The sequence below is a fragment of the Desmodus rotundus genome, chromosome 5 (assembly GCF_022682495.2).
Source record: "Desmodus rotundus isolate HL8 chromosome 5, HLdesRot8A.1, whole genome shotgun sequence".
Lineage (NCBI taxonomy): Eukaryota > Metazoa > Chordata > Mammalia > Chiroptera > Phyllostomidae > Desmodus > Desmodus rotundus.
This window is the reverse complement of record NC_071391.1, coordinates 45,657,613-45,675,439: the sequence shown is the minus strand read 5'-3', so window position 1 is coordinate 45,675,439 and position 17,827 is coordinate 45,657,613. Positions and strand designations below refer to the sequence as shown.

The 17,827-nt window shown below is 49.9% G+C and overlaps 1 protein-coding gene across 1 annotated transcript; it reads right to left on the bottom strand.

Moving 5' to 3' along the window:
* Nucleotides 1-170: 170 nt before the first annotated feature.
* RHOG (ras homolog family member G) lies at nucleotides 171-12,108 on the bottom strand. Its single transcript, XM_053925517.1, has 2 exons — nucleotides 11,994-12,108; nucleotides 171-1,358 (listed from the first exon to the last, which is right to left on the bottom strand). Exon 2 carries the CDS (start codon nucleotides 1,288-1,290, stop codon nucleotides 715-717), a length of 576 nt encoding a protein of 191 aa, XP_053781492.1. The 5' UTR covers nucleotides 1,291-1,358; nucleotides 11,994-12,108; the 3' UTR covers nucleotides 171-714.
* Between the last annotated feature and the right edge of the window lie 5,719 nt (nucleotides 12,109-17,827).

The window sequence follows — 17,827 nt, the reverse complement described above, 5'->3', positions numbered from 1 at the left end:
AGCCCAGAGCTTTGTTAGGGAAATTGGGAGGTAGAGGGGACCACAATGAAGCTTATTGTCTCCTGTCCCCTCTTGCAGTAAACAAAAGGCTCCCAGTCTCTGGGGAGCCCTAGCCCATGCCTGTCTCCTGCCCAACCCCCAATGTCCAGCACACAGGGAGGAGTCGGGGCCACTGGAGACAGGAGGTTTTATTGATGCTGATGGGGGTAGGAGCCCGGGTGGAGGGGCTGAGTCAGTCAGCAATGCATAAGGCCTGGGCACATGGGGGCAAGTTAGGAAACATTCATCTTCTCAGGATTTTGTGGCTCTGTTGGGGAAGGGAGAGAATATCTTGAGGGGGGAGCAATTTGAAGAGCAGCAAGGGAGAGGTTAAGGATGGCTGAGAGCTCCTAACCTGACAGAAGGCACCACAATAGATAGGCAGCAACATCTGTGTGGAAAGCTGGAGGGGACGGGGCACTGGCTTGGCTTCTTGGGGAGGGGTCCAACCTTGGCCTGGGTGAGCTCTCAAGAATACCTGGTGTTCCCAAGCAGATTGGGGTAGGACCCAAAGCCCCTTTCCCTGTGGGCCTCCTTAAAGAGAAACAGGCATTCAGGGAGCCCCCTGGCAAGGGGTGCCAGAATTAGTCCTCAAGGCACAGCTGGGGGCAGATAAGGCGCCAAGGCACAAATGGTGGGGGGGGGCAGGGGCAGCCTGCAAGCTAAGTGCCAGGGTCACAAGAGAACACAGGACCGCCCACGCTTGATCGGTGCGGGGTTGAGCACAGCCCGGACAGCCTCAGCAAACACTTCCTTGACGCCGTCCTGCTGCAGGGCTGAGCACTCGAGGTAGCGCACAGCATGGATCTGCTTGGCCAGTGCCTGGCCCTGCTGCGGTGTGATGGGCGCTTGGCCCTGCTCCTTGAGACGCCGCAGGGTGTCAGGCTGGGCTCTCAGGTCCTTCTTGGTGCCCACCAGGAGAATGGGCACATCCGGGCAGTGGTGGCACACCTCTGGATGCCACTTGTGCCGCACATTCTCATACGAGGGTGGACTGGCAATGGAGAAACAGATGACAAAGACGTTGGTCTGAGGGTAGGAGAGTGTGCGGAGGCGGTCATACTCCTCCTGGCCCGCTGTGTCCCACAGGTTCAGGTTCACCGTGCGCCCGTCAACTGCGCTCTGGGCGCTGTAATTGTCGAACACTGTGGGGATGTATTCCTTGGGGAAGGCATTAGTTGTGTAGCAGATGAGCAGGCATGTCTTGCCTACAGCCCCATCGCCCACCACCACACACTTGATGCTCTGCATTGTGAGTGCAGCTGCTGCAGTGGAGGCACTGCCTCCTTCCCCTTCTGGGCCCCTCTGGATGTAATGACCTAGGAACAGAGGAGAGGGACACTCATGGTTAGGGAGGCCTCTACCCATTGGGAAGAAAGAACGGGGGCATATAGAGAGACATGACCTTCTCTTTTCTTAACCTGACACCATCTTGCAATACCATCAAGACAGACCTCAGAGAGACAGATACACAATGAAAGAGATCAAGCAAAGGTGCTCAGGTGTAAGGAGGCTGGCACTATAATGTGTAAATATGTGAAGCATGTAAATTCTGATACCAGAGCAACAAAGGTCAAATCCTAGTTCTGCTATTTCCTAGCTGTGTGACCCTGGACAAATTACTTCTCTATTAGTCAGTGATTAGTGGGCCTCAGTTTTCTTATGTGTAAAGTGGGGATAAAATAATACCTACCTCATTGGGTTATTATGAGGATTATATAGGGCAGGGGTGTCCAACATGTGGTCCATGGGCCGCATGTGGCCCAACACAAAATCACAAAATTACTTAAAACCTGTTTTTTGCTCATCAGTTTTCATTAGTGTTTGTGTATTTAATGTGGGGCCCAAGACAACTCTTTCTTCCAGTGGGCCCAGAGACGCCAAAAGGTTGGACATCCCTGAATAAGGTAACAAACACATTAAAGCATTTAGAACAGTGACTGTTCATAGTAAACATTCAATAAGTATTAGCTACATTTATTTTTCCTCCAGGCACCCCTTGTGTCTATACTGATAGACACAAAAGGACAGTGTACAAGTGTACGGATGGATCTACCCACAGATCCTCTGTGAGATGTGGACCCCTTCCCCCAAGTAGACTGGAGAGGAGTTCTGGCACAGGGCACTGTCCCAGGTCACTCAGAGACGCTGCCATGGGTGGAGCCTCTCCCAACTCAGGGCCAGCCCTGCCTACTGCACAGTTTGGGGGCAAACCCAACATCTTGGCCACTGAGTAGAACCCAAAAGGTGCAATAAGAAACCTGTTGAGTAATGAGCGCAATTCTCTAGACAGCTGCCCTGTTGAAATCCTGGGGATGGGCAAGGAGGGAGAACTCACCCCACTATTTTCTTGTAAGCATAGTAAACCCTATTTGGCCACAAATACATAGGCTGACAATTCAGTGCAGGGGAATATGGGAGATTAATGAGGCAAAGGGTGTGGCTCCCAGACATCAGCATCTTCTCTTAAGACAATGAAGCTGTCGTTGGTGGGGTGAGGCAGATCATGCCCAGCCAAGAGGGATGAATAGAAGAGTAAAACAAAAACTTGATTTTTCCCCTTAGTTTTGGTCCCTTTTTTGAGAGCATGGCACATGCCTCTGAAGGATTTCAAATAACACAGTGCCATTAAAGCTCTATCACTGAGAACACATGCTGGAGTCACACTGGCCAGGTATTCTAATCACAGTTCCACCAACTAGTCATGTATGATCTTGGACAACACATTAAGTTTCCTCAGCCTCAATTTTCTCATCTGAAAAATGGGGGCAATCTTGCCTATTGTGTTAGAATTGTTCAGAGTATGAAATGAGCTAATGGGTAGATTAGTGGGGTGTGAGGAGTCCCAGCTCCAACCATTATTACCCTTGTCCCCTTTGCAGTTCACAGGGCCTCAGGGTGAGGATCTGCTCTTCTGAGTTCTCAAACAGAATAGAACTTCCAGAAACCCTGTGATTATTTATACTGCTGTGGCAAAGGTTCTACACTCATTGGCTACTTCCTCTTGGCCATGAGGGACTTTTGCTGGCCACTATGTGACTTCATTTCCCTGACTCTCTCTCACAACCAGGTCCCTGCCACCTGGGAGAAGACAGCCTGTTTTAGACATACCCAGATATCCAAGTATCCCCTGCTCTACCCAAGCACCATCACCACTGGCCCATTTTCTCCATTTCACTTCACAGTATGTACACTGCAAGACTGCACCCTGGTCTGAAAACCCCTTAACTCTCAGTCTGACCTTTCAAACACTGGCTCAAAAGCCTCAAAAATCAAACTGGGGATGGGGAAATTCCCCCATTGAAAGCAAAAAGGAACTCTGGTGGTGTAGGACCTGCACAGGACCCAGGGCTTGGTCCCACCTTCCTCTCAGGCTCCAGCTTCCCCTGGGAGGGAAATGGTTTCATTCTATGAGGTTGCCTTTGGTTCAAATAAAAGTATTTTCATCTTATTTGTGGGAATAAGTGTGTTCAACCTCAGGAGAAAAGATAGTGAGACTCAGGAAATAAATCTGGGATGGAAATAAGGACTCTGTAGGACAGTGGAGAGAACCTCAGACTGGAAGTCAAGAAACCTAAGTTCTAACCCCAGCTCTGCTCTGCTGCTGACTCACTACAACCAAGCATGATACACTTACCCTCCCTGGGCCTCAGTCTCCCAGTCCATGCAATGGAGAGAAGGGCACTAGGTAATGAAATTAGACATGAAGAGCCCTGGGGGCAGGGGATAGGATGATGGGGGTAGGAAAGGCCTCTGGGAGCACAGGGTGGGGTGGGAGTGGGGATGAGTCAGTCAGCAAATGTATAAGGTCTGCTGGGCACATGGGAGCAAGTCAGGACACATTCTTCTTGCAGGATTCTATGGCTCCTTCCTTGGGGAAAGGAGAGAACATGTTGTGAGGGTTGGTACTGTTACTCGTATTCCCTGAATTACCTGGGAGACCCTAGCATTTTGAGAGGACTCCTGGGCCTGTAAATCTTCAGTTTCACACAGAGCTGGGGCATGGCAGTATGTCTGAGAACTCTTCCTCCACTGGCCCAGCACTGGGCTGGCCCAGGCAGGAAGGCAAGGAGGGAACTCTGAACAGCAATCACAAGGCCCAAGAGACTGGAAATGCAGTGGCTCCAGGATGCTCTCTGGGGAGGTGCTTATCAACCAGCGATCAGTAAAATCAGCCCTCAAAGGGGTGGGGAGGGAGAGGGCAGCTTCCGGGCTGGCAAGGGAACAGGACTCACAGCGGAAAAGGATCCTGAGTGAGGCAGTGTCCATAAACAAGCAGAGCAGAGGCAGAGTGGTACAGGGCAAAGAAGAGTGGATTCCTGAATGTGGCCTCTTGGGTTCACCAGCTGACTCTGCCCCTTGATAAAAGCCCTCACAAGGTACAACCCTTTACAGTTCACATGGTATTGTGATTTGATCCTTGTAACAACCTACTGGTACTATTCACATTTATAGGTGAGGAACCAAACTCAGAGTTAAAGTAACATAACACCACACAGCTAGTTAGCTTGGGAGTCAGGACACAAACTCTAGTTTTGCCATCCAAGGTCCTGTGTTTTCCTCAATGCATCATACAGCCTCCACGTTACCCCTTACGGCTAACTTCATGACCTAAAGCAAGTAAGTCACTTCCTTTCCTGGAGCCTCGGTTTCTTCATCTGTACAAAAGGAACAACAGTATTTGCCTTCTCTGCCTCAAAGGGCAGCAGCAAGGATGCCGAGCATGGGAATGAATGTACTTTGTGAACTGGACTGGACTGTGCACACAGCAAGTGACAGGAGTGAAGCCTTTCATCCCAAGAGGCAGGAAGCACTGAGCATGCAGGTATCTGGTGGCATCAGCCCAGCACTCTATCCGACACCTATCCTCTCTCCCAGGACGACTATTTTCTTAGAAATCTTATGGCCTGAACTGGGCCAAATAAGTTCCCGCAGCTCCTCTGAAGAGGACACACGCGAAAGGTGTCTAATGTGTGCCACGTGGGAAGAAGGAACAGTCAGTGCTGCAGGAGGCCAAACAAGAGTGGACTGTTTGAGGTTAGGGGTCAACTGTGACTTATTCACTAGATGACTTTTTTTAAAAAACAACTTTTGTTTAACAAGTGAACTAATGGTTGCAGATCTGTATAGTATTGGCCAAATTACAATGGCCTGCTCTGACTTCCTGTTCCCAACTTAATTCAGATCTTGCCTACTCTCTCTGCTTGGCAGAGTTCTTCATACTCTGATAGGGGCTTTGGAGTCAGCTAGACCTGGGTTTAAATCTTAGTTCTGCCGCTTACTCATTTGAGCTAAGCAATAAAACCAACCTCATAATGTGTTGTAAGGATTAAGTGCCTTCATGTACAATATATGTATACAATGTAGGTACTTTGCAAATATGAGTTCCCGGCTCCCTGCTCCAGAGAGGTCTTCACTGTCCTGTATAAACAAGCCAGGATGATTGTTGCCTCTGATCTTTTGTTCTTCCATCTGCTGCCATTCCCTATTGCCTCTCAAATCTTCCTGACTCCTCAAGCTCTAGCGTAAGCCTCAGAGCCCCATGAGGCTAATGACGTCTCCTTTCTTTGAACTTCCATAGCATGGCCACCCCTTTTAACCCTTCTTTGGCTCCGTGTGATTCTCCTTCCCCAATAGTCACAGATAAGTTTCCTAGTTTGTGGCCAACACTGGAACTTGAGCTTCCCTCAGCTCTCCTACAGAAAAGCTGAGTACAGGGTTTGCGTACATAGGAGTGTGCAATCACTGCCTTCTGATCTACTTGCTTCTGCCCCATTACTGAGATCTGGACAGTTGCCTCAGAAACCCAGAAATGACCTACACACTCCCACAGCCAACACTGCAATGCTGAAATCTTTTTGGACAGCAAGGACAGCCAAAAGCTTTGACTGGGATAGGCAAAAATATCTCTTACCAGTCCCAGCTTGACCTGGCTCCAGCAGGGAGCACCACCTAAGGGACCCATGGGGGCCTAACTCTTTTTGAGTGTGGTCCCTGGAGCAGTTTGTACCCAGTGAGACTTGGTCTTGGGGTGTGGCCCAGGCAGGCCTAGAAGTGGGGAGGGAAAGGAAGCAGAGGATTGCCTGATTGCCAGATCTCTGTGGCCGTTACAGTAGGGGAAGTGTCCCAATTGGGAGTGGGGGAGGGGAGTCATGGGCCCTAAGAGATGGGCGAGTGTGGAGGCAATGGGAACCAACTTACTACAGCCTTTTAACCTGCCTCCCTGATGTGGGGCTCCCCCTCTGAAGCCCTCTCTGAAGTTCATTCAAACAATCTAATCCATCTCTGGGCATTCTGAGCTCTGGCCATACCACCCTCACTCTCTACAAGCAGTCTCTGCATTCTCTTCCCCGAATCACAAGCAGCATTTCCACAAAACAGCAAGCACTGTTCCCTGTCCCTGCATGAATCCAGCATTTCTTCCCCTCTTCCATCCTCCAATCCCCACTGGGCAGCTCAGAAGGCTCCAAGCGCCTCAAAACACCCCCACCCCTTGGTCCTCCAGAGACAAGCACCATTGCCATCTCCTCCACGAAAGTTCTGGTAAATCACCCAAATCACAAGTGACTTATCCCATTCAAGGTCTGGTCCCCGTTTCTCTCACAGGAACATTGTATCGTCCACATGGAGGCTGTTCTGAATCTTATCTAGACTGGGAGGGCCTAGAGGGCAAGGTCCTGGGCAATCTGTCTCCCTAAGTTGAACACAGTAAATAACTGAACTCACTTGCCCTTCACGTCTTTGAACATGGGAGTTTCTCTTCCTGGAATTCTGCTCAACCCCTCCTGATCTTCCCAGCCCTTCAGGGCCCAGTCCTCCATCTTCTCCAGGATGGCATAAGCAACAACCCCTCCTACCTTCCCCAGCACCTGCGCTGAATTAACTGGATACCTCATGAGGAGGAAAATCTGTCCTCCTGCTTACTTCCAGAAGCACAGCAGAGTTCTGAGCAAAATCTACAGACTGGCAAATACTTCTTCTTCCATCAATTCAAACTTTGATTCTGGGAAAAAGGAAGAGCCTCTATGCCCCAGAGACACTAGACATGGGCCATCAACTTCCTCCTCCCATGGAGGAGCACAATTTAGGGTACGGAACACATATAGACTGCCCCATTTCCCACTGGAATGGTGAGAGGGGTGAAGCAGGCACAGCTTAGCTCAGAGGTGATAAGGAAGATGGGCAGGAAAAGTGGTCCCAATAAGGCTAAGGATTGGGCATATCAGAAGACCCGTGGTCAAGGATGAGGCAAGGTCAGGGTCAGTGTTGGAAATGGCTTCAGAAGCTCTGTGAGTCTGATTATTTGTTTGTTTTGAAGGATGGAGAAGTGATATGAAGAGGCTCAAAAGGGCTGTAGCTGGCTGCAGCTGGGCCGGGAAAAGGAAGCTGGGGGAAGACATGAGATCATTATAGGGCTGGGACCATGCCAAGGGCTGAGTTTCTCTCTTTCTTCCCCTTCTCCCCATCAGCAGGGACAGAACCCAAGAGAGCCTACTTCCCAGCCTTTAAAAAAAAAAAAAAACCCACACTGGAGAACCTTCCACCTCCTGCCATTCTCCACCCTTCTGCCCCTGCAGAGGTTCCTGCTTTGTAGCAGGTAGGGTAAGAGCTGGACAGAGTTGACTCTACCCACTAAGCGCCGGAAAGAAGAAATAAGACAATTGTGGCTGGGAAAGCTGTCGGAAGATGGTACCCTTTCACTAAGTCCCAGTTCCCTTCCTTCTCCCACCATCCCCAGCACCTGGGGTGCTCTGCAAAGACTGAGCCGCAGGGCCAGGACAGCTAGAGGCCAGGGGAGCTAAGGAGGATGCCTCCTCCCCCCTCTAGCAGCACAGAAGAAGGCTCAACACTTGCTTCCTCCTCCCTTCCCCCTAGCAGCTCAGCAGTCCCAGGCCCCATGAAAGGCCTAGGCCTGTAAAGTGGCACTTCCTTTGCTTTTGCTCATTTCACACAGAGGCTTGTACAGAAGCGCCATCCTCCCAACCCAGCCTCCCCCACCTGAAAATACCCACAGAGAGACCCAGGGCCACACTGTCCCTTCAGCCCCGCCCCAGGCCTGAGGGGGTTTCCACAAGGGAAAAAAAACATCAGGGAGGAAACTCCGGCATTTATTTTCCACCATCAGTGGGGCAGAGCTAGAGCAGGGAACAGGGTACTCCTTCATCTTGCTGTCCCCTGGCAAAATCCCCGACACTCTTTGCCCTCTTCTTATCTCTCAACCTGTAACAATCCTTGCACTTTGGGGAAAGGGGCCACAGTTCCTGTGCCTGGACAGGTACTTACAGACCACTCAGGCCTGTCAGATCAAGGCTGCTGGTATGACACAGGAGGGCCCAAAGTGGAGGCCACTGCAAAAAGGTGCCTCTTGGTTGAGGGAGAGTCAGAGTTATCAGTATTCTTTATGCTCTGCAGAAGTATTGATAGGCAACTTGGTCAAGTTGAAGCTGAGTCACGAGAGACAAAGCTGCCCAGAGTTATGCAGAGTTGGGAGCAAATCCAGGACAAGGACCTGGGTCCCCTAACCTCTTGCCTGATGTCTCCTCCACAAAGGGGAGAAGGCGAGAATTACTACCCTGGCCTGCGAATGAGCCTACCATCTCTCTGACCTCATTCAGGACGATCCTACCATGGTTTATCCCTGCAAGAAATGGGCCAAAGCAGTCAGGTCGACAGCTGAGCCCTTTTTGCTTCTAAGTTCTCAGGCTCTCATGCCTGGTTCATACTGGGGCATCCAGGATTTAGAACTGACATTACTGGACAGACAGCTATCCTGGCCCTGCCCTAGCTGAGGAACTCCTCCTTCAGCCTCTAGCTCCTAGGGCGATGCCCTCCCCCCCATGACATGAGGACAAAAGAGGAAGGTGGACTCTGGACAGGAAAACCAATCTGTTCTGGGGAGGTGGCCCAGACTTGGTCTTTGGTTTCCCTCTTCATAGACCCTTATAAGCCTCACCACTAATGGGTGTACACTGTGTGAGGAGGGAGGGATCTTTAGTCTGGGTCCTGGCCCTCATCTTCTTCCGGACTGCCTATCTACCCCCATACTAACATCTTCCCAACTGTCTCACTACAGCCACAACCTCTTATATCTTCCTGCTCGTGACCCGCTCAATACTTACATCAGCCACCTCATTTGCCCTAACATCTTGCCAAAACAACTCTCCAGATACTAGATTCCCAATCAGGATTTGTGCCAATCTCACATCAGTCACTTCTTTTCATTTCAGGTCCTTGACCCTATTTCTTTAGCCAAGACCTCAATGGGCAGCCTCCTAGGTTGCAGGCACCTCCCCACCTCCCATGGTATTTTCCCATTTGGACCCCTCCTACCCTGGTCATATATTTTCCAGCAATGGCTTTCTTGCAATTAGCTCAAACCTTTAGTAGGACCAGGTCTTGCCTGGGAGAACCCCTGTCTCATCCGTCCTATCTTCACCTTCAGAGACCTGTGGGTTGCTCAGTGATGTAAAATCCTAAAATAAGTACTGGGTTGTCAGGCTGGGAGTCAGGACTCCTGGGTGCTTTTTTACTGAGCTGTGATGCTGGGAAAGCCTTGTAGGTACATCCTTACCCGAAAAGGGATTTTCTCCTGAAACCAAACCCCCTGTACATCACAGAAATGAGAGTTGGAGACTGGCGGAAAGAAGAAGGGACAATTCATGGGAGAGGGGCAACTGTGAGAATGGAAGAGAACAGAATGGGAACAGCCCTTAAATGTAGCAGTGCTTGGGAATCCCAAAAGAGTAGCACTTGCTCCCCTCCATTTCTTTTTTTTCTAGTGGAGAGAAACAAATAGAATAAACTAAAGGAGACAGAGAGAAGCAAGATCTCACAGCATGCATCCGAAAGGCTTGAGGAAAAGAGCTCTAGAATGGGGACAAGAGCATAGAAAACCAGTTGGGACTAAAGTTAGACTCAGGAGAAATTCCTGAAAGATAGGGAGTAGGGTCCTATCTAGGGTGAAAGGGGAAATACTAAGGATGCCTGAAGGCAGAGGAGAGGGGTCAGCAGACTACAGAGGGCTTCCTATCACCAAGACCCTGATGCAGCCCAGGGCACGTGGGTACCCAGCCTGAGCAAGACCCGGAAGACAGCAGGGAAGAAAGGGCAGATACCTTTGCCTCACACCCCTCTTCTTTTCCTGAACTGGCACTAAAACATTAAGACTGAAGTCAGACCAGCTATATATATATATATATAGTCTTCCTTCCAGAATCCTGCCATTGCCCCCTCCCTTTCCTTCTGCCACACATAGCTGACCTGGTCTCAATCTCCCTACCACCATTGTTGGAACCAATAAGTATTGGAGTTAGGGTCCTTTGGGCTGTCCCCCAGCTTCCAGGCTTGGACTCATGATCAAGCACCAAAGGGTCTGGGTGATTTTGATTTCCCACGGCCGCTCTCACCAGTTTTATTCCTGTGTCACTCTACCCAGACTGCTACAGACTCCTTCCTCCTTCCTAACCGCAACTTCACCCACTGCAGTTCCCTTCATTCTGTTGGTGTCCCCTGCTCTGGGCCCTCTCAAGGCTGACGGCAGTTATTTTGTCTCCAAGAGATAAAAATGTAGACACACAGATACTTCCATGCATATAGATATATAGAGAGGTTTTCCAGCCCTTTATTCATCTCTATCACTAGGAGGTTGCAGCCTGCCTCTCCCATCTGGGGAAGTTTGAAAAGGCTCCCAAACTCACCAAAGATCCAACCCCAAAGCTGGAGATAAGTGGCTGAAAGAAAAAGAGACAGAGGGACTGAGGAGAATGAGGGAAGACAGAAGCGAGAGTGTGGATTTGTCTGCAGGAGCCAGTAGCTGGCCAAGGAAGGGAGAGGGGTTGGCTGTAGGGGATAGAGATGGACAGAAGGGCAGGATTAAGTGAGAGGCCTTGGCATGACTGGGTGTTTGGCAGGGGAAGAAACTGAAGAAGATGCGAGGCGAGAAGAGGGTAATTGAGGGTTTGTGGGAGTATGAAGAAGTAATGGAGGAAGACAGAGTGAGAATGTACAGGATTCAAGGACTAACAATGAGGGGTGAGTGTGGGTGGGGGAAGACTAGGAGAGGCTTCCAACCTCCTCCCAGAAGCCCTATTACTCTCTCCATCTTCTGAAAATAGTGCTGCTCTCAGTGATGCCATCTTGTCAGGGACTATCAAACCTCTGAATGAGAGTCCTTCCACCTCTAGTCACAGGGCAGAGATCAGGCCCTTTCCTCCTCAAGTTCACCCACAAAAGAGCAAGCCCAGGGACCGGTGGGCCAGGCACCAGTCGGCCAGGCACAGCAGATGTTTGCTTACTAAATACCTGTTGCTTGCTTCCAGGGATGGAGAGGCTTGGCCTCAGGGGGGGAAAAAACATACAGAGAAAGACTGCCGTCTGCGGGGCTCTCCCCACCCTCTCCCCGAACGCAGAGGACCCTTGGCTTCAGCCTGAGAGCTGGGTCTGGGTTGGCAGCGATCCTCCAGGCAGGGAGCTCCTTCTCTGCAGTGAAGGCTTCAGAGGCCAGACACCGCCCCCCTCTCAACCTCACAAATGTCACAACTGCCGGAGCTGTGGGAGCGCCATCTCCAGCCCGGGGGCACCCTCCCCTCACACACTTTGCTACATCCCTCAACTTCTGAGGGCACCCCACCTCTGAGTCCCACATCCCAGCTCTAAGCTCTTCCACTTCAGAGACTTTTCTCTCGGAGCGGCAGACCTCAGCGGTCCCTCGCAGCTCCTGGGAGGCCACAGCCCCCAACAGTAAAGAAACCCACCCTCCCGAAGCCGCCGGCTCGCAGTCCCGGGTTCCCGCCCCGCCCGGCCGGCCGCGCCCGCCCAACTTGCAGCGATCCCAGAACCTCCCGCCCGCGGCCTCCCGCAAGCAAACTTCCTGGGTCGGCGCCCGTGCCCAGTCCCGGGCCAGCAGGGCTCCCCAACCCCGGACCCCCAGCCTGCGGGCCAGTGCCGGGCCTCACCTGGTGCCCTCCCCGCTGCGGGGGAGCTGGGGGCGGCGGCAGCGGCGGCTGGCGGGTCGAGAAGGAAGTGAGAGCGAGAGGCCGGAGGAAGTGGCGCGGGGGGGCGGGGGGCCGGGCGGCCGGGGCGGGGCGGGGCGGGGCGGCGCGAGGCCCCGCCGCACCAGGAAGTCCGCAGGCCGGTTTCCCCCGCCCTCAGTTTGCCCTCACTGGCCTCGCCCCCGGCCGGGTCCTGGGCTCCTCCATCCTAGCCCCGGGCTCCTCCATCCCAGCCCTCTGCCTCTGAGTCCCGTAAGGTCAGGCCTCCCAAGGTCAGTCCTCCCAGTCTGCTCCTTGCTACCCTACCCCGGTAGAGGCCCTAGGCTAGGCTCTAGGCTTTTGTCCCCCGCCCTTGTTCTCGCCCCCACGATCCCCCGCGGGAAGATGCTGAGAACAGGAGCCCGTAGGCCCGGTGCCTTCAGTTAAGCCCAAGGATCGAGCGTTGGCCAAGGTTCGGACCACAATGGGTCAAACTGGGGCAGTCCCCACCCCTGCCCCGAGGGAGTGCGGAGTGGTAGTGATTCAGCGGTGGGAAGGCCCCAGACCCCTAGGGAGCGTGCGGAGCCTGGGGGAGGGCGAGGAAGGGGAGCTGGCGTCAGCACCCGGGGGAAAGACAAGATCAGCAGAAGCGCAGGCGGAGCCGTGGGCCCCCAAAACAGGATGTTGTGTAGTCGTTCCGCACCCGGCCGCTCGGCGCGCCAGGGCTTTGGGCTGGGGGCGGGGCTGGACCGAGGACGTGGGGCTCCGGTGGCCCCCTCTTCTTCCCGGGGCGCGCAACTGCTTGGGGCTGAAGGGCCGCACCCAGGCCCGAGATCCTGCCAGGGCCCTGAGGATGGGCGTGTGGGCGGACTCGTGGGCGCCCTCTGGTGCTTCTGTTCCTAGGCGTTGCGCGTGGAGCTTTGACATGAGAATGGACATCCTTGGTTCAACAGAAACTTTCTGAGCGCCTACCGCGTGCGGAACTCCGTGCTAGCTGCCGTGCTGGAAACCAGAGGCGCTTAAGACAGGCTCATTGTCTCCAAGAGGCTTTCCAGATAAAGAGGAAGAACAACTTCGAGAATAAATAGCTTAACCTTTCTGAGCCTCAATTCTGGCTATGGAATAACCTCTTCCTCATCCTGTAGTTGTGAAGGTAACATGAGAATGGATGTAAAGCCTTTTGTCAAAGCCTAGCCAAAAGGAAACATTCAACAAATGCCTTTAAAAAAAAATCATACTAGTATAGCAAGAAGTTCCCCAAACACAGTGTGCCACACCTTTGGATCTTTGCGTATTCTATTCCCTCTGCCTTACTTCTTTCCTGTCTTGACTGCGAGGGAATGTAGACTCAGTTTGGCCCTAATGGACTATTACCTGCCTGGCTGCCATCCTTACACTTCCCACAACACATGCACACACACACCACCTCTGCCATGTACTTGATAGTCTCTTCTAGTGCTGTCCACGGGAAATATAATGTGAGCCAGAAATGTAATCTAAATCTTACTTTTTAAAATTTTTATTTAAAATTTTTTTATTGTTGTTTGTGTACTGTTGTCTCCATTTTCCTGCCACCACTTCCACCCCCCACTCACTCCCACCTCCCATCCTCAGTCCTTATCTCCTTCGGCTTTGTCCATGGGTCCTTTATATATGTTTCTTGACCACCCTTTCCCTTGATTCCCCCGTTGTGTCCCTCCTCTCTCCCCTCTGGTTATTGTCAGTTTGTTCTCTATTTCAATGTCTCTGGTTATATTTTGCTTGCTTGTTTGTTTTGTTGATTAGGTTCCACTTATGGTGAGATCACATGGTATTTGTCTTTCACCACCTGGCTTCCTTCACTTAGCATAATGCTCTCCAATTCCATCCATGCTGCTGTGAAGTGTAGGAGCTCCTTTATTTCTGCTGCGTAGTATTCCATTGTGTAAATGTACAGTTTTTTGATCCACTCATTTACTGATGGGCACCTAGGAAAAATAAAAAATAATAAAATTTTCTTGTAATGACATTTTTTAAAAAGTTAAAAGAAACAGATTAATTTTAATAATATATTTAGCTCAACTTATCAAAAATATTATTAAACATGTAATCAATATAAAAATTATTGATTATAAAAATGAATAGGATATTTTACATTTTTTTTGTACTTAGCCTTTGAAATCTGTTGTGTTTTACACTTACACCACATCTGAATTTTGGCTAGACACATTTCAAGTGCTCAGTGGTACATGTAGCTAGTGGGTATGGTATGCACAGAGAAGTCAGAGCCTCTATCAGATTCAGGCTGGTAAGTGATTGAGTAGGTGTATTCATTCTCCATGTGGCTTCTGGGGAAGCTTCCCCTGGCCCCCAGGCAGAGTTTGGGTCTCTCTTCTTCCTCAGAGTGCCTGGGACAAACTCCTGTGTGGAGGAATGGAGAGCTGGAAACACAAGGGAAAAGTCTGATTCCCCTCCATACCCTACTGGGAGCACATGGCTGGTGTTTGGCATTTGATAATGAAGAAAGGACTGTGAGTCTCCATAAAAGACAGAGCTCAGTGGAGGACCACGTAAAATGGCTTCTATGAAGCCATTAAAAATTGTGTTCCAGAACAAAGATTTTTGAGTTGTGTTCCTAGAGTTCCCTTCCCAGCACTTGAGGGCAGAAAATAGTGGGGCTCTGGTATCCCTTCCCTTCAACCAAAGTTGGTTGGCTTTTATCTGATTTATGAGTACGTATTAGTACCCTGTATAAAGAGCTCATTAACAGAAAGTTTTCTGTCAAAGATACTTGAAAATCAATTTTAGAAGCATAGTGACAAAAGTAGGGTGCCTATTACGTGAGGTAGACAAAAAGGCTGGATTGGCAGCATTGGGTCAGACTACATTTCCCAAGCATGTGATCCTGGGCATAGCTGGCCCTGGTTTAGCTTGGTAGGTGGGAGAGCTTGACCTGGCCTTGAAAATTTCATGATCTGGTGGGATATGGAGTGCTACATATAAAGTTACTGAAGGACAAGTAAAGAGCCCTGGGCTGTGCTTCAGAAGACCTGATGTCTAGTCTTCTCTCAGCCAGGCTGGCTAGTGGAACTTTAGGTTAGCCTTCACCCTTCTTTGGGAAACAAGGGGTTGAAACAGCTGATAGCTTTGAGCTTTTATAATGGGGTGCAGAGTAAGGGTCCCCTGAAAATGACCACAAACCTGAATTAGGGGAAGGGAGGAGTGGATGATACAGGTTAAGATACTTTGCATAACAATGGCAAGTTAATAGCTGTGCTGCCACTCCGGGCAAAAGGTATATGTGACCTTAAGAGTGTATAGTGACTTGTGAGACAGCCAGGGGAGGCTGATGCCCCTGTGTCATGGGGAACTCTTGCCCTGAGTAAAGATGGCATCTGACAGAAGGTAAAAGATATGGGGGAACTGACAAAAGTAGCACATCATAGGAGGGGCTGGATTTGAGGTTGCATAGAAAGTTCCAGACTGAGCATTTAAAATAAGAGTGGGCTGAAAGAGAAGGGGATTCCTCCATGAGGTCTGAAAGAGAGGAGGAAGAAGCCATGCAGGAGGAAAGGGTGTAAGGAGAGAGCTGATGGAGCTCTGCAGGTACCTGCCTAACTAAGTACGGATTCATGGGAGATGCTTGGAGCTAAGCTGAACTGTGACCAGGAATGCTGAGCCATAGACTTCTGCTTCTCTAGAGGATGTATGGAGAAGCCACTCTCTTGGGACGTGTGCCTCCCTGGACTCCACCATGATCCAGTGTAACACGGCACATGTTTCCTTGAACCACTCACTACATGGAGTCTGAGAATAACCTACCCCAGATCCTGAAGGAGAGAGCTGCTGCAAGAGGATGGTGACTGAAATCCACAAGAGTGCCTTCCAGAGGGGATGGAGACCTGTTTGTGCAACCAACCTAAGAACAGATAAGGATATGGGGAATTTCTGGGCATGGTTGTGGTTTGTAGCATTTTGGGGAGCAAAGGAAGTGCTGGGTTTCATGGGAAAATAGGGTTCTGAGCAGGAGTGCTCTCAGTACCACCTACCAGCACCCCCTGCCCCCCGGCAAAGTTGGAATCCTGTGAATAAAAACCTGTTTCCTTCAACACTAATTGTTGGGTCATGTATCAAAGCACCACATAGCCAAGCCATGGTTTGCTCGGTTACACTCTGACTTTCTATGATACACTGTTTAGAATAATAATTAAGTAATTAAGGTTTATGCATGTGGCATATTGCTCATAGTTCTTTCATACTACAATATTTAGGGCATCTTGCTTTGTGCTAGTCAATTGTATCTGTACCTACTCTCTCTCTTCCCTACTGACTGTAAGTCCTTTGAGGTTGTGTCTGATTCATCCCTTTGTCCACCCATTGGTCATGGCACAGGCAGGCCTGTACACACATTTGCCTTTAATATATGTCTGTGGAATTAAATTGCTTTAATAAAGCACTAATATGTATAAAACTATCAGAGGCCAGGTGACTTGGAGCCACTTTTATGGCACAGGTATCAGGAGGGCCAATAAGGCTAGAGGAGAGGGAGATGGGCAGATAGGTGAGGCTGTTTGCAAAGGCTTGTTGGAAAGGTAGGAGATGCAGCTGAAGAGGGTAGGAAGAGGGCAGGAAGAGGGCACACCAGGAGGGTCGTTTATTCTTCCTGCCTCTCACTCTCTCTGAATAAGTGAATTCTTGGTAGGTGGGGCAAGTTTGTGCTCAGAAGCAGCTGAGAGACAAGGTCACCAAGTTGGGACATTTAGAAGTGAGACAACATATGAAAGCACTTGGTGGGGATAGAATAGAGAGATCACAGACAGGTTCTGTGATCCAGACAGTCCAGGATTCAGCTTACACTGTGGCCTCAGACAAGTCTTAGGACCTCTCTCATTCATCCTTGAACACACAGTTATTGCAAACCTTTCCTGGGTCAGGTATAATGTCACGCCAATGATGCAGTGGTAAAAACATAGACAAGTCACTATCCTAAGATAACTAGCAAGAAAGATAGACCCTTTTTTCCTAATAAAAATTAATATTTACTGAGAAACATTCAGAATGTCAACAAAACAGCTGCAACTTTTTAATTTTCAATTACAGGGTGGTATTTAGTTAACAGAATAATTATTTTATATAAACTATATCAGAGACAACTGAAGATGAAAAAACTACCATCCCCATATATAACTAATTTGTGCTGTGCACCAACAAGAACCTGCTTTAAATTTCCATGCCAATTTATAGCCCCCATACGGTACCAGGTTAGTGGCTATTGAAAATACCACCAGGACAGGGCTCTCTAAAGACACATTTGATAGTGTGTTAAGTATACCAAAAAAGACACAACTGCCTTGGCTAGGTGACTCAGCTGGTTGGAGTGTCATCCCATACACCAAAAAGGTGAGGGCTCGATCCCGGTCAGGGCACATATTGTCCCAAGGTTGCAGGTTTGGTGTCTGGTTGGGGCATGTACAGGAGGCATCTAATCAATGTTTCTCAGATCAATGTTGCTTGCTCTCGCTCCTCTTTTCTCTCTCTCTAAAATAAATTAAAAACAAAACAAAACATATCCTTGCCCTGACTGGTGTTGCTCAGCGGTTTGGGTATTGTTCCCCAAACCGAAAGGTTGCCAGTTCAATTCCCAGTCAGGGCACATGCCTGGGTTGTGGGCCAGATGCCTGGTTGAGGACATGCAAGAAGCAACCAATTGATGTTTCTCAACTTCTCTTTCTCCCTCCCTTCACCTCTCTCTAAAAATAAATCAATAAAATCTTAAAAAATATCCTTGGATGAGGATTAAAAATTTTAAAAAAACTGTACAGTTTAAAAATAATTCTTAC